We start from the raw sequence: 22,006 nt of genomic DNA on the forward strand, positions 1-22,006 counted from the left end.
CTGTTGATTAGGCGGCTCTCCTTTGTTTTAAGCTGAAGTTTGGGATGGGGGCTATTATATCGAAAACTCAAAACACGTAGCAAAGTCCATCTATTGGATCAAATTCGTTCTTCATTCTTTCTTTCTTATTGATTTTAGAGAGGAAGAGAGAAGGAGAGAGAGAGAAACATCAATGATGGGAGAGAAACATGGATTGGCTGCCTCCTGCACGCCCCCTACTGGGGATCAAGCCCACAACCTGGGCCTGTGCCCTGACCGGGAATCAAACTGTGACCTCCTGGTGAATGGGTTGATGCTCAAGCACTGAGCCACACCAGCTGGGCAGCCTTTAGCATTTCTGTAAGCTAGTTCCGTCATTTATCGACGGTGTTTTGGGTAAGTTATTTATTATTTTTAAACTTTAGTGTAGTCATCAGAAAGGGGATGAGGATGATGAGTGTACCTTCCTGAGCATATGTCTATATAAAGCATTTAGTATAGCGTCTGACACAAAACACGACTTACTCCTCACCTTCACTGTCATCTCCCTAAGTTACTGTTATACCCAGCTACTGATGTGAAAAGCAAGATGGGCCCAGGCCGGGATGGGCTCCGTGGTCGAGCATCGGCCTATGAACCAGGAGGTCACGGGTTTGATTCCCGGTCAGGGCACATGCCTGGGTTGCGGGCTCGATTCCCAGGAGGGGGCGTGCAGGAGGCAGCCCATGAATGATTCTCTCTCATCATTGATGTTTCTCTCTCTCTCTCTTCCTCTCTGAAATCAACAAACATATATTAATTTAAAAAAAAAGCAACATGGGAAAAAATGTAAGGGGCATTCCAAATGCTACATAACCGGTCTGTGGTGGGATTAGATTTTAAGCCGTGTTCTAATTAGAATCCGGGCACTGAATCCGTGCTCCTTAATTATGCCACGTGGGCTCCTGTTGATGGAATTTTCAGGTGGCCCGCAGCCGGGACAAGCAGTGATTATGTTACATGGCCAATTTGTGTCTAAAAAAGATCTTAGCAAAATGTAATCCCGGGCAAAATATCAAAAGAGGAACTTAATGCCAATAATTGGCGAGCGCTGCGTGCGTTTGGTTGAGAGAAAAAAGAGATCGCTCAAGTACAAGGTGTATGAAGAAATATTTAGGGCTCTTACTTACATACTGGCACAGCCATCGTCCACTGAGCCACACTGGCTGGGCATTTAAAACTCTGGATGACCCGCCACAGACCAATGTTATTACCCGTGTGACCAACCAACAATGAATTGTTCCTGTAAGCCCAGCGGTGTGGTTGAGCATCAACCCATGAACCGGGAGGTCATGGTTTGATTCCCACTTGGGGCACATGCCCAGGTTATGAGCTTCATCCCCAGTAGAAGGCGTGCAGGAGGCAGCAGATCCATGATTCTCTCTTGCATCGATGTTTCTCTTTCTCTCTCCCTCTCTACCTTCCTCTCTCTGAAATCAATAAAATCTTTTAAAAATATATTTACACTAATAAAAGAGAAAGATGCAAATTGACCATACCTTCGCGACACCCGCCAGCCAATCAGGAGTGAGTATGCAAATTAACCCAACAAAGATGGTGAGTTAATTTGCATACGCAGGCACCGAGCAGCCAGGGACAGGGCGGAACGCTTGCATCATTGCCATGGTGATGACGCAGGTGTTCCGCACCACCCCAGCCACTCGGGGCCTCTGAGCAGCGTGGGAAGGCAGAAGAAAGGTGGCTCCAGCAGGAGCCAGGGCGGTGCCAGCAGCCAGGGGAAGGAAGGCCCATTTTTGCATGAATCTTCATGCAGCGGGCCTCTAATATTTTCTATAAGATGTTTGGATGCAGGTACCCCGATTGCCAAGAATACAAATCCCAGAGGCTTGGGGTCAACCCCGTAGGTCTCAGTAGCCTTAACAGAAAGTACAGCCTCTTCTACTTTGCCTGTTTGAACCAAGTACAAAAACAGAGTTAGCAACGACCCAGGTGCCATAGTGACTCGCTCACGAGAACTGGAGAGCAGCGTGAGTATATGTCACTATTCCCATCCACGAGAGGGGTGACGTATATTCCCTCTGGGGCACAGGTTGTATCCTTAGCAACCTTTGCCCGAGCTAGGGATGCGTCTTTTGCGGTGTTTATTTCTACGGGCATGCCCCCCTCTCTTTGGAACACTGCCCTGACCATTCTCATAAACGAGGGGCCGATGTGAAACACAGCAGCCTCTCTCCCAGGAATCCGATCGTGAGGTGACTTATGGAGACCCACTCGTCCTATCCTATATAATAAAAGCCTAATATGCTAAGTGTCTGGTCATCCGTTCAACCAATCAAAGCATAATATGCTAATGATATGCTTAGGCTGCTCAACTGCTTGCTATGACATGCACTGACCACCTGGGGGCAGACAGTTGACCAGTCAACCAGTCGCTATGACATGGACTGATCACCAGGGGGCAGATGCTCCGACTGGTAGGTTAGCTTGCTGCTGGGGTCCAGCTGATCAGGACTGAGGGAGATGGGCCGGACATGCCCTGGAGCCCTCCCACAGTCCCTCCCTGGCTGGCCAACCTCCCATGTTCCTCCCTGGCCCCGATCGTGCACCAGTGGGGTCCCTTGGCCTGGCCTGCGCCCTCTCGCAATCCGGGACCCCTCAGGGGATGTTGGAGAGCTGGTTTCAGCCCCATGATAAATTGCAACGGTGGCTCTTTCCCACCTTGTATACCAATCAGTCAAAACTGGGAACAAATGGATAACACATTTATGTCGAAGAACAGATTTGGAGGCCGAAGACAGCGAACAGCATTGCGTGCAAGAAAGCAAGCTGACGCCCTAACCGGTTTGGCTCAGTGGATAGAGCGTCGGCCTGCGGACTCAAGGGTCCCGGGTTCGATTCCAGTCAGGGTCATGTGCTTTGGTTGCGGGCACAACCCCAGTGGGGAGTGTGCAGGAGGCAGCTGATCGATGTTTCTAACTCTCTATCCCTCTCCCTTCCCCTCTGTAAAAACATCAATAAAATATATTTTTTAAAAAATCAAGCTGATGTGCTTTAAGCTCAGAGCCGCGAGCTTCTCCTTGCAAAGGAAAGTCCGCGTCGTGACCAATGGCACGCGGTAGGATTTGCGTCTTGTTGGCGACCCACTGAAAGAGCCAAAAAAAGGACCTCCGATTTTTCCCTTTAAGTTTTCTCTGAAATCAGCATGATTTGCCTTTTGATTTCTTACGTCTCTTTCATATTAAATCTTGTGTTGTTTTTTTCCCTGCGGGTTTGTGGCAGCTAAGAAGCATCCTTTGACACAGCGCAAACACAGAGCATTCGCTTCTACGCTGGGGAAAAGCGTTTTGGAGCTGATGGCACAAACTGGGGATTGGACGCCGGCGGACTTTCTATTTCACATCATGTTGCCTTTTCAAACATTCCATGCCCCTGGTCCCTGCCTAGCATCAGTCAGAATATACAAATTGCCATTGACGTTAAGATTTGCTAGTCCCTGGTTGAGGCCTGGCTTTAATTTTGCAGGATGTGTTTAAAAGTTCGTATTGGTCCGGCCGGTGTGGCTCAGTGGTTGAGCATCGACCTATGAACCAGGAGGTCACGGGTTCGATTCCCAGTCAGGGAACTTGCCCAGTTGGGAATCATGGACCAGCTGCCTCCTGCACGCCCCCCACTGGAGATGGAGCCCGCAACTCGGGCACGTGCCCTTGACCGGGAATCGAACCCAGGACCCTTCGGTTCCCAGGCCAATGCCCTATCCACTGAACCAGACCAGCTTGGGCCAGCTGTACATATTTGGTGCTTGAATGTGTCCCCAGATATCAGTCCATTCTCAACATGCCTCCCTATCTTTTAGCCTTTTCCTCCTCGTCTCCTGCCTTGCTCTCCTGTATTCATTTCCCTCTTCCGGCTGGAAGTGCTTGGAAATCATCTCTCTTCTCATGAGAGCCTGGTAGAAGTGTTTCCCACCTCTGAAAGTGACCTTCGGAGGGATACAGGCTCTTTTTTTCCGCCCCCCTCCCCCCTGCCCCCTCCTCCCCCCCAGCCCCTCTCCCCCCAGCCCCCCCACAGTCTGGCGTGACCAGGTCTAAATCCGACTTGCTGCCCCCACAGCTCTTAGGGCGACTCCTTTTCAAGTTTGCTCTGCGCTCAGAATCTTTCTCTTCAAAGGCAGCCGCTGTTCTCCTCCTCCAGCGACGGGTCTCTTTATTATTTTTTGATCTCATTGCTGCTGCTACCAAGTTTCTCTGCGTGTGTCTTTCTTTTCTTTTTCTTTCTTTCTTCTTCCCTGGCATTTCCAACTCTTTCCATTTGGAGTCACCCTCGAGCCCGCTTGGTGTGAGGTCCCCTTGGGCGCACTGGGCACGAGGAGGCGCGATCCTGTGGCCAAAGGTAACAGCCCGGCTTGCCGATTGCGGTTGGTCCTGGGGCTCTGCTTCTGACAGCGTTCTGTGCTGTTACCACGTGCCGAGCCAGGGCGGCCTCCCGGCTGTATAACTTGGGGAAGCCAAGTGGGAGAGAGTGGGATGACTCATCAACGGACCCAGGTTCTGTTCCCTGCTCTGCCACTTACCACGGAAGAGTTCTGTGTTAGCTAAGTGGGCTGTAAATGACCCCAGGCTGCGTGGGCTTAAGACCACAGAAACGTATTCTCTCACAGTTCATGAAACAACCAGAATCAAGGGTTGGCTCCCTCTAGGACAGCGGTTCTCAACCTGTGGGTCGCTACCCCTTTGGGGGTCGCCTAAGACCATCGGAAAACACATATATAATTACGTATTGTTTTTGTGATGAATCACTATGCTTTAATTATGCTCAATTTGTAACAATGAAATTGGGGGTCACCACAACATGAGGAACTGTATTAAAGGGTCGAGGCATTAGGAAGGTTGAGAACCACTGCCCTAAGGTTACCAGTTCAATCAGGGCACATACAAGCATCAACCAATGAATGCATACATAACTGGAACAACAAATCGATGTTTCTCTCTTTCTCTCCCCCCAAAAAAAATCAATAAAAAATTAAAAAAATATATTTTTATTGATTTCAGAGAGAGGAAGGGAGAGGGAGAGAGAGATAGAAACACCAGTGATGAGAGGGAATCATGGATCGGCTGCCTCCTGCACGCCCTCTACTGAGAATTGGTCCTGCAACCCGGGCATGTGCCCTTGACCGGGAACCGAACCCTGACCTCCAGGTTCATAGGTTGGCGCTCAACCACGTATTTGCTGAACTTAAAGGTGTTGAATAAGACAGAGACCGATTGGAGCTTGAGAAGGTAGCAGAGAGGAGAGCAGTGGCTTTACTTTGTGAGATAGCAGGTGATTTCAGAGCCGGCGTGAGTCTCGCACGTCGGTGTGTCTGTCTGTACGAGCAGGACATGGCGTGTGACCCCCCCCCCACCCCCCGAAAGCGTGCTTCATCACCTCGCTTGTGCCCACTTAACTGTGGCATCCCAACCACACCACTCCCTCAGAGTCATGCATCCATTCACAATTCGCCTCCAATAAAAAACGGAGATGAGGCTGCGGCGAGGTAGCCATCCGACACGCCCAGGGGACAAAGGGTTAATTTTTTATGTTTGTGTTCCCTCGTTTTTGTCGTCCTGACTTCTCAGCTCCTTTCTGAATCCATCCACCGGGCATTGCAACAAATGCCAGAGAAACAGGGGAAGAAAAACACACACACACAAAAAAAAATTACCCTCGTCTGTATTTATAGGGAGTTGACAGATGCTGCATTTTCCTCATGTCAGGCCCTAATCAATTCATTGCTAAAAGGGGAAAAAAGGACGAGAGAGAGAACAAAGCAGATAAAGAAGAGCCATTAGCACGGGGCGCCTGGCCATCACGCTCTGTTGTGACTCTCATTAGGCGGATGCGTCGGCCTCCCGTTAATAAAGGCAGGGAGAGAGGGCGTAGCAATCAAAGCAAAGCTTGTTGGCAATTGCAGACACATTATTGTCACCTGCCAATGGCATCCGGCGTCTTTTAACTTTCCAGTTTGGTGCTTTGGAGAGACCAAAAGGTTCCCCTCCTATGGATTCTTCTTCAATGTGGTCAGGATGAGGGTCCCAGGGGACGGGAGGTATCTGTACAGTGGGGCCTTGACTTACGAGTGTCTGGACTAATGAGTTTTTCGAGATACGAGCCGTCTCTTGGCCGATGTTTTGCTTTGAGGAGCTAAAATTCGGGTTACCAGCCAGCTTCAGATACCCCACCGCTAGTTGGCCCAGCGAACGTCACAGTGAACGCCACAACATCAGCTCAGCACCACGTGTCTCACTCGTTCACTGTTGATTTGACATACGAGTAATTTGACATACGAGCTCCGTCACGGAACGAATTAAACTCGTAAGTCAAGGCCCCACTGTATGTCTGTCTGGCTACCTCCGTGTGGAGCAGTGGTTCTCAACCTTCCTAATGCCGCGACCCTTTCATACAGTTCCTCGTGTTGTGGTGACCCCCCAACCATAAAACTATTTTCGTTGCTACTTCATAACTGTAATGTTGCTGCTGTGATGAATTGTCATGTAAATATCTGATATGCAGGATGTATTAGGCAACCCCTGGGAAAGGGTCGTTCGACCGCCAAAGGGGTCGCGGCCCACAGGTTGAGAACCGCTGGTGTAGAGGGAACATGACTGGGACTTGTTTGGATGTGCGTGTGCCTCAGGCCTTAGGAAACCGGATCATTGACACCGTTATGCTGTCCTGGTCGGTCCTGGCTGTTGGCGAGACTGCGGGCCAAGCACTGACCAAGAGAACCGGCCTGGCTGGGCCGGCGTGGCTCAGTGGTTATAGCATCGGCCTGCGGACTGAAGGGTCCCGGGTTCGATTCCGGTCAAGGGCACGTACCGAGGTGGTAGGCTCCATCTCAGCTTTGGTTGGGCGCGTACAGGAGGCAACCAGTCGACATGTCTCTCTCACATCGATGTTTCTTTCTCTGTGTCTCTCCCCCTTCCTTCCAGTCTCTCTAGAAATCAATGGAAAAATAACCTCGAGTGAGGATTAACAAAAAACAATTTAAAAAGCCACCAGTTCAATTCCCGGTCAGGGCACATGCCGGGGTTGTGGGCTCGATCCCTGTAGGGGGAGCAGGAGGCAGCCGATCCATGATATTTCTCTCTCATTGATGTTTCTATTTCTCTATCCCTCGCCCTTCCTCTTTCTCTAAAAAATCAATAAAAACATATTTTTGAAAACACACACACACACACACACACACACACAAACCAGAACAATCCACGAATGGAGGGCACTCAGATACCTAACGAAATTATTCTTGAGGTTCGTGATGCCACTGCTTCGTGTTAGCAGTGCCTGGACCCCAGAACGGTCATCCGGTTGAAAAAAAGGTGTCGACACAACAAATGTATTCATTTCCGTAGATTCCTTCCGAACTTTGAAAACGAACTGCAAGTGAATAAACACCAACTTTAGCCCTGGCTGGTGTGGCTCAGTGGTTGAGCATCGACCTAGGAACCAGGAGGTCACAGTTCGATTCCCGGTCCAGGGCACACGCCCGGGTTGTGGGCTCCATCCCCACTGTGGGGCGTGCAGGAGGCAGCCGATCCATGATTCTCTCTCATCACTGATGTTTCTCTCTCTCTCCCTTTCCCTTCCTCTCTGGAATCAATAAAAAAATATTTTTAAAAAACTGAACAAATAAACATAAACACCGACTTCGGAGTCATTCAAAGTGTGTATACATTTTTCTGGGACGCCCCGCATGACGCGGAGGGTTCGTGAGTTGAATCACCTGCCTCGCCCACTGTGGGGTGAAATCTCGCGGGAGCTGAGACGTGACTGCGCGTTTCTCGGGCGTCTCCACGCTGCTCACGCCTCCGGGCCCGAGGCCTTAGACGCTCTGCCGCCATCTTAGATGCCTGGTCGGCTACGGATCTCGGTATTGTATCGCGGTGGTTTTCGTCCCTGAGCCCTTACTTCCCTTCATAAGGGCCCCAAAGTGTGAGAACGGGGGCGCCGGCGATTCAGATACGCCTGAGAGACGCCGGGCGTGCTGCCTGGAAATGAAAAGGCGAAAGCGCCCGGTGTGCCGCTGTGGCCGGGACCTCCGGGGAGAGCGAGCCTTCCCTCCGTGAGATTGTGAAGAAGGAGAAAGAAATTGGTGCTGGTTTGTGTTTTGCTTTGTATTTTAATCTTCACCCGAGGATATTTTTCCATTGATATTTTAAAGAGAGCGGAAGGGAGAGGGAAAGACAGAGAGAAATATCGATGCCCTGCATGTGCCCGGAGCAGGGCCTGGACCCTCCAGTCCGCAGGCCGACGCTCTAGCCACTGAGCCACATCGGCTGGGGGGGGAAATTCGTGCTAGTTTTGCTGGGGCACCTCACACTGCAAGGGTTACGGCCACGGAGCGTGAGGAGGACGGAGTAAGATGGAAAAGACGTGGAATGTGTGGGGGGGAGACATGGACAGAAAATGTTTCACTGGACGGCGTTGGGCTGGGAAGCGTGGAGCGTCTGCAGGACGTCAGCCAGGCCCCTGGGAATGTAACTGAGAGACCCCAGGCCGTGTCCGGATTATAAAGGGCCAGTTTACCCAGATTCAGGGACCAGCCTGGACCGGAGAACAGGTGTGATGGCTGGAGCTGTGGCAGCCCCTTTGCAGCCACGAGGAGAAGCCAAGAAAACTGCTGAGACCGCCCCCCCCCCCCCCCCCCCCCCCCCCCCCGCCACCAGGTATGTCAGGTCCCGGTGCCACCGTGTGTCCATCCCTTATATCAGTGATGGCGAACCTATGACACGCGTGTCAGAGGTGACACGCTAACTCGTTTTTTTGGTTGATTTTTCTTTGTTCAATGGCATTTAAATATATAAGATAAATATCAAAAGTATAAATCTCTGTTTTACTATGGTTGCAAATATCAAAAAATTTCTATATGTGACACGGCACCAGAGTTAAGTTGGGGTTTTTCAAAATGCTGACACGCCGAGCTCAAAAGGTTCACCATCGCTGCCTTATATCCTCAGTGCCTACTTGGGTTGTTTTGGGGTTTTTATGGTTTTACGCTTATGGACGATATTGCTTTCAATATTATTACTGTTTTTTAATCCTTCCCTGGGGATATTTTTCCATTGATTTTTAGAAAGAGTGGAAGAGAGAGGGAAAGACAGAGAGAAAACAGTGATGTGAAAGAGACACATCGATTGGTTGCCTCCTGCATAGGCCCCGACCAGGGCCGGGAGCCTGCTACCGGGGCACATGCCCTTGACCGGGCTCGAACCCGGGACCCTTCAGTCCGCAGGCCGACACTCTATCCACTGAGCCAAACCGGCTAGGGGGCTTGCTTTAACTATTCTTGTTCATGCCTGTCTCCGGGTATATATTGGCAGAAATGTCTCTGAAGAGTGTATATGGAGGCATCTATACTCAGGTTGTGGAGTTCTAGGGTATGAATATGTTCGGTTTTGCTGAATAAACCCCACACTGTTTCCCAAAATAGTTATCCTCGCTTCCCCCCTTCCAGCATTGGGAGAAATGTCTCGCTTCATTTCTTCGACAATACTTAGGATCTCTGACTTCTTACAAGGTGAAATCGATCTCAGCGTGATTTTCATTGCAATGTTGCTAATTGCTAATTGAGGTCAAGTGCATTTCACCGGGCTAGGGGTTATTGCTGTGTGTGTTTGTGGCTTTTCTGTTTGTTTGTGTTTTTCCTGAGACGTGTTCACATTCTTGGCTCATTTTTCTGGGTTTTTAAAAAGTATGAATTTCTAATGGAACCACCGGTGCTCTTTCTATTTTTACTCTACTCCTTTGGTCGTTGTAAGTAGCGCCAATACGTTCTTCTATCTGAAATCAGAATGTGGCTGGACTTTTCACTCACTCTCCGTGGGATGTACTGTGATTGATAAACCAAGGTTCCTATTTGGACCTAGGCCGGTTGATCAGTCTTTGCCTTTATGATCTGTTCTTGTGGTGTCTTATTTTCTTTCTTTTTTTTTTAAAGAATATATTTTATTGATTTTTTACAGAGAGGAATAGAGAGTTAGAAATGTTGATGAGCTGTAACTGGTTTGGCTCAGTGGATAGAGCGTCGGCCTGCAGACTCAAGGGTCCCAGGTTCAATTCCGGTCAAGGGCATGTACCTTGGTTGCGGGCACATCCCCAGTAGGGGGTGTGCAGGAGGCAGCTGATCAATGTTACTCTCTCATCGATGTTTCTAACTCTCTATTCCTCTTCCTTCCTCTCTGTAAAAAATCAATAAAATATATTAAAAAAAAAAAGAAATGTTGATGAGAGAGAAACAACCATCAGCTGCCTCTTGCACATTCTCTACTGGGGATGTGCCCCCAACCAAGGTACATGCCCTTGACCAGAATCGAACCCAGGACCCTTGAGTGTGCAGGCCGATGCTCTATCCACTGAGCCAAACTGGTTAGGGCTTGTGGTGTCTTATTTTCAAAAAACCCTTCCTTGCCTTTCTGAAAGGAAACACATGGGATCCATCCCTTCCTGACACCAGGTGTGCGGCTTCTCCCCATTTGGACCAATCATCCGACACCAACCACACGTTCTACAACTCCCTCACTCCGCCTCCGATCCCACACACTGCTCCCTGCTTCCGATGTGGCAGTCAGTCACAGTTACTTGCGTATATTTACATACAAGAGGCAAACGAATTCATAATTTAAAAAAAATGGGTTTATGCCCGGCCAGTGTGGCTCAGTGGTTGGGCATCGAACTATGAACCAGGAGGTCAGGGTTCGATTCCTGGTCGGGGCACTTGCCCAGGTTGCAGGCTCCATCCCCAGTGTGGGGCGTGCAGGAGGCAGCCGATCCATGATTCTCTCTCATCAATGATGCTTCTCTCTCTGTCTCTTCCTCTCTGAAATCAATAAAAATATATTTTTTTAAAAATTAAAAAGGCACAGAAAAAAACACCTGAATTTAAAAACTCTGAGGTGAGATACCGGCATGATTTAGATTTGTCGCGCTCCAATAACTAATGTCGAATCACAAATTGGCCGGCAGTATGGCATCAGCACACTGTCTAGATCAGTGATGGTGAACCTGTGACATGCGTGCCAGAGGTGACACGAGAACTCATCTTTTTGGTTGATTTTTCTTTGGTAAATGGCATTTAAATACATAAAATGAATATCAAAAATATAAGTCTTTGTTTTGCTATGGTTGCAAATATCAAAAAATTTCTATAGGTGACCCGGCACCAGAGTGAAGTTAGGGTTTTTCAAAATGCTGACACGCCGAGCTCAAAAGGTTCGCCATCACTGATCTAGATTCTTCCTGCTCGAGCACCCTGGTCGCTCAGACCTACGGATTCTGAATATACATGTGGGTCTCGGATGATTTTCTGTAGCTTAAGGCTAGTCTCACTCACCCTGCTGCTCTCTGCCAAGGCCAAATCCCGGAAAGTCTAAGTCGGGGATTTTATTGGCTTCACAGTTCATTGGCAGAGCAGTGATTCTTGAGAGGGAGAAAAAACAAACAAACAACCTTGCAGTTATTTGTAAATCCCCTACCACTTCTGGGTTCAGATCTCCAAATTGGCTTGCTGCTGCGAAGGAGGTTCGAATATTACTCACTCGAGTGTTTTCAGGATTTCGTCTCCTCTATATCCTGTGTCCCTCCAACACACAGCGCCATTATGTCGGTCTCAGATTTTAATGGGCGTGAAATCATCGTGCTAAAAAAATGCATCTCATCAGACAGACCTCAGCCTCGGGGTTCCGATTTCGGTGGGTTCGGTGGTGAGGCCCAGGATTCTTTGGGTTCACCGTTGAGAAATTACAGAAGCACCTTTGTGGGCCCTGGTGGTCTCCAATTCAGCCGTACACGCGATGCTGCGAACAGTGTCTTTGCCCGAGATAGTCTTACACGTGGAGGAGGCCAGAGCCCAGCCAGTGTGGCTCAGTGGTTGAGCGTCGACCTATTATGAACCAGGAGGTCAAGGTTCGATTCCCCGGTCAGGACACATGCCCAGTAGGGGGCATGCAGGAGGCAGCCGATCCATGATTCTCATCATTGATGTTTTTATCTCTCTCTTCCTCTCTGAAATCAATAACAAATATTTAAAAATATTTCTATGGTACTTATTTAGAATGCCAACAGTTCTAACTTTTATGACATGGGTAAGTCATTTCGTTTAGAAAAATACTGCATGGGCCCAAAAAACAAACACATGGAAACATTCTGTCAGCTGGATCCAGTAGTGGTCTATGGCTCTTGGTCCATGGACTTGTATGCAATGCATCCATCTTGTAAAGAAATAGTTACGGCCGGTGTGGCTCAGTGGTTGAGCATTGAGCTATGGATCAGGAGGTTACAGTTCGATTCCCAGTCAGGGCACATGCCTGGGTTGCAGGCTCCATCCCCAGTAGGGGACATGCAGGAGGCAGCCGATCCATGATTCTCTCTAAATCTCATCATTGATGTTTCTGTCTCTCCCTCTCCCTTCCTCTCTGAATTCAATAAAAAAGAAATAGAGCCGAACTGGTTTGGCTCAGTGGATAGAGCATCGGCCTGCGGACTCAGGGGTCCCAGGTTCGATTCCGGTCAAGGGCATGTGCCTTGGTTGCGGGCACGTCCCCACTGGGGGGCGTGCAGGAGGCAGCTGGTCGATCTCTCTCATCGATGTTTCTGATTCTCTATCCCTCTCCCTTCTTCTCTGTAAAAAATCAATAAAATATATTTAAAAAATTGTTTAAAAAAAAGAAATAGAGATGATATTCATGAGTCCTGGACCCTGAGCAAAGCTGTATAGAGTGCACCGCAGTGGGTTTTTAAAAAACTTTTACATTAGGACTCAACTTGTGTTCCTAAGAGATAGCAGATGGCAGGGGCCAGGAAGGCTTGTCAGCACCTCTTGTTATTTCAAGCCCGTCCTCTAGGGGTCACTGACGTTCTTTTGGAGGAGGGCTGTGGTCATTGACCTCCCAGTGCCCTTCAGGGGAAGGCTGTCCTGATGACCTACCTGGTCCTGCCAGGCCGGCCAGCCAGCCAGTCACCGGGAAACAGAGATCAGACACATCCTTCCCTGGACTGAAGACGTCTGTAACCATCAAATCAGATAGGGGTTCCCGATGGCCGCAGGCACCCACAGGTTGCCGCTATGGAATCTCTTCTCAATCTGGTTTTGCTCGGGTGGGAGTGTAACATCTTTTTTTTTTTTTTTTTCCCTTTTTAAAATATATTTTTATTGATTTAAGAGAGGAAGGGCGAGGGGGAGAGAGAAACATCCATGATGAGAGAGAATCAAGGATCGGCTGCCTCCCGCACGCCCCCTACTGGGGATGGAGCCCACAACCCGGGCGTGTGCCCTGGTGGGGAATCAAACGGAGACCTCCTGGTTCATAGGTTGACACTCAGCCCCTGAGCCATGCCATCCGGGCAACTAAGAATAGTTTTTATGTCCTAGACTTTTGGCTTCTCCCCTCCCTTCCTTATGACATTCTGTTTGTCTTTGTTTGTTTAAATCTGTCCCCCCAGTTCTTTCTCCTACCTCAGCCACGTTGGTTCTCTGACTTCTATTTCTTTGGACAATCACCTGGTTCCTTTCACACCAAGGATTGCTTCTCACACCCTCATCCCTCTCATTTATCAGTTTCATTTCCTTTCCTTTTTAAAAAACACATATTTTTATTGATTTCAGAGAGGTAGGTTAGAGAAATAGAAACATGCACGATGAGAGAATCATGGATCAGCTGCCTCCTGCACGCCCCCTACTGGATGGGGATTGAGCCTGCAACCCGGACATGTGCCCTGGCTGGGAATCAAACCGTGACCTCCTGGTTCATAGGTCAACGCTCAACCACTGAGCCACGCCGGCTGAGCTATCGGTTTCATTTCTTTGGCTAATATGCTCCTTTCTCCATTACATTCCTGCAGCCTAAGTAGCCCCTGTCTCTGGTCCCCCAGTCGTATCGGAGAAGGAGACGCTGAGCTAGGATACAGCTGGTTGCACACGCCCCAAAGGCCAACCGAATTGCTTCTGGCTAATTGGTTTTCTGGCCCCAGTAAGCACGGGGTTTCTACTGCTCCCTGACACGGCCTGTCCTCACTTTGCTGGTGCTTCTGATTAGTATTCGAAAGCGGCGTTCTCTCATGGCCCGAGTGGGAAACCAGGCTGTCGATTTATTTATACCCAGCCTCGGGCAGACGTTGGGGGCGTGTGGAAAGCTACAAGATGCAGACACTGCTCTGTGTGTGTATGTGTCTGTGTGTATACACATATCGATTAGGGGTGATGTTGGGAGTGGAAATCCATTAGCCCATGGGCTGGGAAAGGGACTAAGAGGAGGATATAAAAATGCCAGAGAAAGACTTGGTGTCATTGCTAAATGCAGGTGACTTTTTCAGATCCGTAGGGAATAGTTTCTAGCAGAAATAAATGCTCTGTCCTGGCCCCGTCCGCGTGGCTCAGTGGTTGAGCGTCAACCTATGAACCAGGAGGCCACGGTTCGATTCCCGGTCAAGGGCACGTGCCCGGGTTGCTGGCTTGATCCCCAGTAGAAGGCGGGTTGCAGCCGATCGATGATTGTCTCTCATCATTGGTCCATAGGTAGATGCTGATTGAGCCTTGCTAGTGGACTCTATTTTTCTTTTGAGGTTAGCATCTGACACCTTAAGGTCTAGTAAAGACATAGCAACAAGAAATCTGTTCCTTTGGTATCGTCCCTGGAAACATTCTCAGAATCCTTACAAAGCGCTGGTGTGAGCAGGCATTACAGAAGAGAGTGAGAAGTGAGTCTCAAGAATCACAATTATACACCCCTCCTCCCCCCACCCTGGAGGGCAACTGCCCCCACCCCGCGAGACTGGGCCTCTCCTCCTCCTGACCTTTGATTAGGTCTAACCCAGGAGGCCCTCAACATTGCAACATAGGAGTTAGAACAAGCATGTCAAACTCGCGGCCCATGGGCCACATGCGGCCCACGATGAATATGTTTGTGGCCCAGCCAATATAATTGTATGTAAGAAACGTTTTAATAAAAATTTCGTGACTTAATTTTGACAATATCCAGTTATACATAATCCTATATAATAAAAGGGTAATATGCAAATGGACCCTAACAGCAGAACGACTGGGAATGACTGGTCACTATGACACACACTGACCACCAGGGGGCAGACGCTCAATGCAGGAGCTGCCCCCTGGTGGTCAGTGCGCTCCCACAGGGGGAGCTCTGCTCAGCCACAAGCCAGGCTGACGGCTGTCAGCACAGCGGTGGTGGTGGGAGCCTCTCCTGCCTCCTCAGCAGCGCTAAGGATATCCGACTGCAGCTTAGGCCTGCTCCCCGCTGGCAAGTGGACATCCCCCGAGGGCTGCCGGGCTGCAAGAGGGATGTCTGTCTGCCAGCTTAGGCCCGATCCCCTGGGGAACAGACCTAAGCCAGCAGGTGGTCATCCCCTGAGGGGTCTCAGACTGCGAGAGGGCACAGGCCAGGCTGAGGGACCCACCCAAGGGCACAGATTTTTGTGCACCGGGCCTCTAGTTATTAATAACGAACTATAACGTTCGCTAATGACTGATGACTATCATCGTGCTGCATTCATTTCGCTTATATGCCTTACACACAAGCGCACCATTTCTCTCCACGAATACCAGCAGTGAATGTTTTAGCAGCCGATGGCCACATCATTCGTCTTGGATTGACCTGTTGGGTGTGTGAAACAGGAAATATTTCGCTTTCGGAGAACAAGAAAAATAGGTTTATTTGTGTGACGCTTATTCATCTGTGTAGTTACTCAGTGTCTTCTATGTTCATCTCCGAGAAAAACGATTAATTTTTATTAAAATGTTTTATTGTTTTATGTTAACTTGGACTCATTTATCTCGGCCCTTTGCATTCAGCATGTCTCTATCGACATAAACCTACGTTCCTGTGAAAACGGAAGCTTCTGTTTTCTTGCGGCCCACATACACCTAAACCTTGTTTATTGGGCCCGTGTTGGCCTTGGAGTTTGACACGCTGGAGTCAGAAGAAGGGACCACTTCACACCTCCCTCTCAAAGCCCCCGCCTCATGCGAGTGGCAGCAGGTTCACTACCAACCCTGGACTAAGGGAAGCCTTGCCTTTGCATGGAGATGAAGGTGTCTATTTGCATATCACAGGCTCCTTCTAGTCTGAACTTCTGTGGCTGAAGAGCTGCGAGTCCTGAGGTCGGCCTGCAGGCTCATTCCAGAGGAAGAGGAGAGCTCTGTTCAGTGACTAGATCTGGGGGAGGTGGGGTGGGGATGTAGCCCCAGCGTCACGCAGGGTCGGCGACGGGTTTTGTGCAAACGGGGCATATACTGCTTGGCCGTATCGACCACACAGGAAGCAGATGTGGGTGGGGAGGAGGTCGAAGGGCAGAAGGAAGGCACGATTTTTAAATGAATTCCCTGCCTCATTTATTCCCAATCTCTTAAGACTAATTTCTGGAATTTGAATGAACTCCAAGTACTTAAACATTTTATTTTTATTAAAAAAATACATATTTTTGCCCCAGCCAGTTTGGCTTAGTGAGTAGAGCATCAGCCTGCAGACTAAAGGGTCCCAGGTTCGATTCCAATCAAGGGCATGTACCTCGCTTGCAGGCTCCTCCCCGGCCAGGGCCCTGATCGGGGTGAATGCAGGAGGCAAACAATTGACGTGTTTCTCTCACATCGATGTTTCTCTCTGTCTTTCCCTCTCTCTTCCACTCTCTCTATAAAATCAATGGAAACATATCCTCAGGTGAGGATTAAAAATATATATTTATTTTTATAGATTTCAGAGAGGAAGGGAGAGAGAGGGAAAGAAAGAAACATCAGTGGTGAAAGAGAATCATGGATTGGATGCCTCCTGCACGCCCCCACTTGGGATCGAGCCCACAACCTGGGCATGTGCCCTGACTGGTAATTGAACCATGACCTCCTTGTTCATAGGTCGGTGCTCAACCACTGAGCCATGCTGGCTGGGCCATTTTTTTTTTTTTTTTACTCTTTATTCTGATAATATTACTGGTTATGGTTGCCATGGGGTCTTTTAAAGTGGAATTCCTTTGCCAATTCTGAAATTGCCCAGTGGCATTTTGATTTCCTGTGCTTTGATAGATTAACATAAGGAGAATAGATATTACATGGGGCTGGGCCTTGCTTTCTCAGAATTCAACCCATTTCTTCATTTATTTAAATTTCCCTTGTTATCCGTTGGTAAACTCCAGGGGTTCATCATACAGCCTTTGGGGTATTTACTATTAAATTCCATTCCTAGATACTGTATAGCTGTGCTGCTCCTGTGAATGGAATTTTTATTATCCTTAATAATTTACTTTGCAGGTTTATAGAAAGAAAATTGATTTTGGGGGATATTTAATTTGTAACTTGTCTACTTACTCAGCTCTTGCCTTATATCTAATAGAGTTTCTGTTTCGCCTCATTTCTTTGGTTTTAGTCCATAATCAGCCCTCAAATAATGATCATGTGATTTATTTTCCTAATATTTATGGCTCATTTTTTTCTTATTGAGTTGTTTGAAACTTGTCAAGTAATGACAAATGACAGTCGTGAGAGCAGGCCATAGTTTTGGCCGTGGTTGTAAGAAGGACTGTGTGTCTCAAGTATTATTTTGGCCGTTGCTTTTATATAAGCATTTGCTATTATTGGTGATAATAATGGCCACTTGGATGATGTGGTAAAGACTTGGATAATGTGCTATGGGCCAAGGTATAATCTGAATTTATTATATATTGTAAGCTCCCCGAATGACCTCAGCAGTTCCATGAGATAGGGAGTATTACTATGATTTTCATTATTATTCCCATTATACAGATGGGAACATGGAGGTGCTGACAGGTCAGATGACTTCCCCTCCAAGGCAAGACATTAAGTGGCAGCTCTGGGACTGAAGGATCCTCCCTCATTTTTCTCCCCTGGTTGGTAACTGTTTGGAAGAATAAAAAAGGGTATTTCTTCACAAACTTTGGTTTCAGCAGTGAAATCTTTTTTTTCTTTTAATCCTCACCAAAGGATATTTTTTCCATTGATTTTTAGAAAGAGAGGAAGGAAGGGAGAATAAGAGAGAGAGAGAGAGAGACAGATATGAGAGAGATACATTGATTGGTTGCCTCCCACATGTGCCCTAACCTGGGGACTGAGAATCGAACCTGCAACCCAGGTACGTGCCCTTGACCAGGAATCAAACCTGCGACCCTTTGGCACGTGGGCTGATGCTCTACACTGACCTACGCTGGCCAGGGCAGCAGTGAACTCCTCTTTTTTTTTATTTTTAAATATATTTCTATTGATTTCTGAGAGGAAGAGAGAGGTAGAAACAGCAGCGATGAGAATCATCGATTGATTGCCTCCTGCTCGCCCCCTACTGGATGGGGGTTGAGCCTGCAACCTGGGCATGTGCCCTGACTGGGAATCAAACCATGGCCTCCTGGTTCATAGGTTGATGCTCTAACCACTGAGCCATGCCAGCTGGGCAGTGAACTGTTTTTAAACTCTACTGCCTTGACCTCAGTGGGGGGAGATGACTTTTGCGTCCTTACCCACTCTTCTGCCTTTGGGGTACTTTTATGCAACCCCGGGTGTCCTGGCAACGCAGCTCGAGATTCATCCGTCCGTCTGCAAAGCACACGGCAAAACCCACGGAACTGTGCCCGAGAAATACCGTTCACTCCCAATCCCCGTGGCTGGCGGGCGGGCAGGCGGGCGTTCAGGAGACCTCCCTCCCCGTCTCCGAGGGTCCTCGCTCAGCCTGCTCACTGTCAGCCTCTCTCTCCCTGCAGGGTCTGCAGTTTGGGACCCGGGAGCTGGAGGAGATGGGAGCCATGTTCTGCTTGGGCCTCCTCCTGTTGGAACTCAAGTCCGCCAGCTGCAGCCGGCAGCTCCTGACCCACGCTGCATCCCTGCTGAACGCCCAGGACGGGGCTCTGGACCAGCAGCTGCACAGGTAGGATGCTCGCAGGGGCCCGGCGGGACGGGTACCTCTGTGTTTCCACGGGGCGGGGGCAGGTCTCAGAAAGTGAGTCCAGCGGACGTAGGGGTCTCTGACAGAGAACAAATCTGGAGGAGCCGCCAGATGAAGGTAAGGACGCGGGTTCTTCACTTCAGCCACCACCCCAGCGTCCTCACTTCCTGCCGAAAACACGGGGAGAATGCCGCGTGTGCGCACACATCCGATGCAGACGCATTTGTATTTTATTGGCTATTTGTGTCTGTAAATGTGCATTGTGAACACATTGTGCTGACGGTGAGAAGATGCGGCGTATGTCTATACTAGAGGCGTAGCGCGTGAAATCTTGCGGTAGCCCGCAGCTGCTCACATCCCCGCCCACCCACCCGCCGCCCGCCTTGCTGCGATCGGAGCCTGCGGGCCGAGGGGGAGGGACCTAGAGGTGCTCAATGAACCTCATTGGCGACTGGTCGTTTGGTCGTCCTGGTCATCATGGACACTGGTTTATATAGATAGATAGATAGATAGATAGATAGATAGATATGTCAGTTATGTTTATGTATGTATGGGTATTATTTGTAGTCATCTATTACTTGGCAAAAAAAAAAATATGGAGAGCCCTAGCCGGTTGGGCTCAGTGGATAGAGCGTTGGCCTGGGGACTGAAGGGTCCCGGGTTCGATTCCGGGCAAGGGCACATGCCTGGATTATGGGCTCAATCCCCAGAAGAGGGTGTGCGTGAAGCAGCCAATCCATGATTCTCTCTCTTCATTGATGTTTCTAGCTCTCTCTCTCCCTCTCCCTTCCTCTCTGAAATTTAAAAAAAAAAATGGTAGGGGGACAATATGATTGCCAATATCTAGGCACTTGGGGGCAAGAAATGTTTTCATCTTCTTAAATAGCAACGTCGCTTCTCAGACCATGTAAAGGTGATTAACGCGTTGGCCCGGGGAGCCCGGCTGAGCCGTGGCTGGGAGAGGCGGGTCTCTGAGGGCTGTGGCGATCATGAGCGGGTCAAGACGGGGAGAGCCATTATCCAAAGAAGCCCTTCTGATGGTCTTCAGGGTAGACACATATTTCAGACTTGACCAAAGCAGACCCAGGGGGAGGCGGGGATGCTAAAGGCCCACGAGAGGAAAGAAAGGACCAGGAGATGCCGGGAACGCCGGGCTCAGACCTTGGCCACCTTCGGAGCGAGGGGATGATGGATGCAGCCGTGGAGTTGCTGGGGGAGGAAGTGCCTCCGATGAATGATGGGAAAATCTCGCCGCCTGCTTCGCGTCTGTCTGATTTCCAGCTCATTTTCACTCATTTTCCTCCTGCGGCTGTTCGGATGCTATTCCCGGCTGCTTCTCACCCCATCGCTGGTCGGTGGAGCCTGGCACGGTCTGGCGGCATCGATTTGTACTGCTTCTGGGGGTGCTCGCTTCCCTGACACTTAATTACCCACGTGCACTCATGGACGCGCCCGTCACGTTGTGTTGAAGATCGTAGACCACGGCAACTTAAGTAAACGCAGACCCCGCTCCCTGGAGTGGCTGCGGCCGGTTTCTTTGGTTTTGACACCCCAACCACTTCCTCCCGCCGTCCTTGGTCCCTCCCACACCCCCAGCGCCCGGAGTCTTGGGCCTGTTTGGCATCTCATGGTGGTGGTTGTTTTTAAATATATTTGTATTGATTTTTTAGAGAGTGAGGAAGGGAGAGGGATAGAGAAATAGAAACATCAATGAGAGAGATCAGTGAGAGAGAATCATTGATATCCGCTGCCTCCTGCACGCCCCCTACTGGCGATCGAGCCCACAACCTGGGCATGTGCCCTGACCGGGAATCGAACCGGTGAGGCCTCTTGGTTCAGAGGTCGATGCTCAACCACTGAGCTATACCAGCCTGGCAGCATCTCTTGGTGTGTCCGTCTCTCCCTCTGACAGCGAGATCCTCCACCTGCCAGGATGTGTCTTTCGACTTGTCCATCTCGAATTTGCTTTGCGGAGCTCTCGTGGGTGCAGGCATGCCCGCATTTCCCCTCTCTCTCTTCCCTTTCCCTCCCCTCTCCTCTCCACGGTGGCTCTCGGAGAGGGAAGATTGAGCAGCCCCAGCGTCGCTCGCTTTTTCTGAATTGATCGTTCCCGCCCGTTGGATCCGATGCGGCGGGAATTAGTTGCCTGTAAACTGGAACAAGAGGACATCCATCAAAGAGGCGCCTTTTCTAGTTCGTGTCAAACGGGTTCCGTGTCAGGCGCCCGACCCAGTGGCTGCGGTGGGGGTCATCCTGAGAACCTGGGCTCCCTGTCTCGCGTGCCCTCCCCCACGACCGGCAATGGAGTGTCAGCTGGAGCTGAAACAGGACACATGGGTCCGAGGCCACCTGTTGCTACTTTCCGTTCCTCTTTTGCCTCTTCCTCCCTCCGTCTTACCCCCTGACAGCACTGCAGAGGGTCTGCTGGGATTCTGCGCTTTCTTCGGGAGGTGGGCGCCTGGTGACCAGTGAGACAGGTGTTTTGCAGAGTCATTGAAGGGTTTCGCCGAGTCAGCCTCGTCCGTCTGGGTTTGTGTCCCTTCGTTGCCTCTTGGTCTTCTCAGCTGAGCTTCCCAATCTCCGTGTGTCCCTCCGTGAAGAGGAAGAGAAACCTTGGCGATAGCTCAGTCTCTTGCTTTTTCTCCCACACTGGCATCCCCGAGGAACCAGGGCTTCCCTTAGCATCCGGATAAGTGAATTTAGTCCTGTAAAGGCAACACAAGACAATGAACATCTTTCTTAGACTTCAGAAAACATAATTATAATTTCAACAATTGAAAAGATACATGAGCCCGGCTAGTGTGGCTCAGTGGTTGAGTGTCGGCCTATGAACCAGGAGGTGACAGTTCGATTCCCGACCAGGGCACATGCCCAGATTGCTGCTCCATCCTCAGTAGGGTGCGTGCAGGAGGCAGCCAATCAGTAATTCTCTCTCATCGTTGATGTTTCTATCTCGCGCTCTCCCTCTCCCTTCCTCTCTGAAATCAATAAAAATATATATATATGTATTTAAAAAAATACACGATTAAAAAAGTATATGGTTTTTCCTTGGCCAGTACAGCTCAGTTGGTTGGGTGTTGTACTGTGTACCAAAAGGTTGC

The 22,006-nt window shown here is 49.5% G+C and overlaps 1 protein-coding gene across 1 annotated transcript in view; it reads left to right on the forward strand.

Moving 5' to 3' along the window:
- The window catches only part of AGBL1 (AGBL carboxypeptidase 1), a 264,433-nt gene that overhangs the window by 188,316 nt on the left and 54,111 nt on the right, over positions 1 to 22,006 (forward strand). The window contains exon 22 of the mRNA XM_070400703.1: positions 18,724 to 18,887. Coding sequence (XP_070256804.1) covers positions 18,724 to 18,887 — 164 coding nt within the window. The remainder of the gene's footprint in view (positions 1 to 18,723; positions 18,888 to 22,006) is intronic.

Source organism: Myotis yumanensis, unplaced genomic scaffold, assembly GCF_028538775.1.
Source record: "Myotis yumanensis isolate MYYU_CA2020_CCGP unplaced genomic scaffold, mMyoYum1.0.hap1 SCAF_20, whole genome shotgun sequence".
NCBI classification, from domain to species: Eukaryota; Metazoa; Chordata; class Mammalia; order Chiroptera; family Vespertilionidae; genus Myotis; species Myotis yumanensis.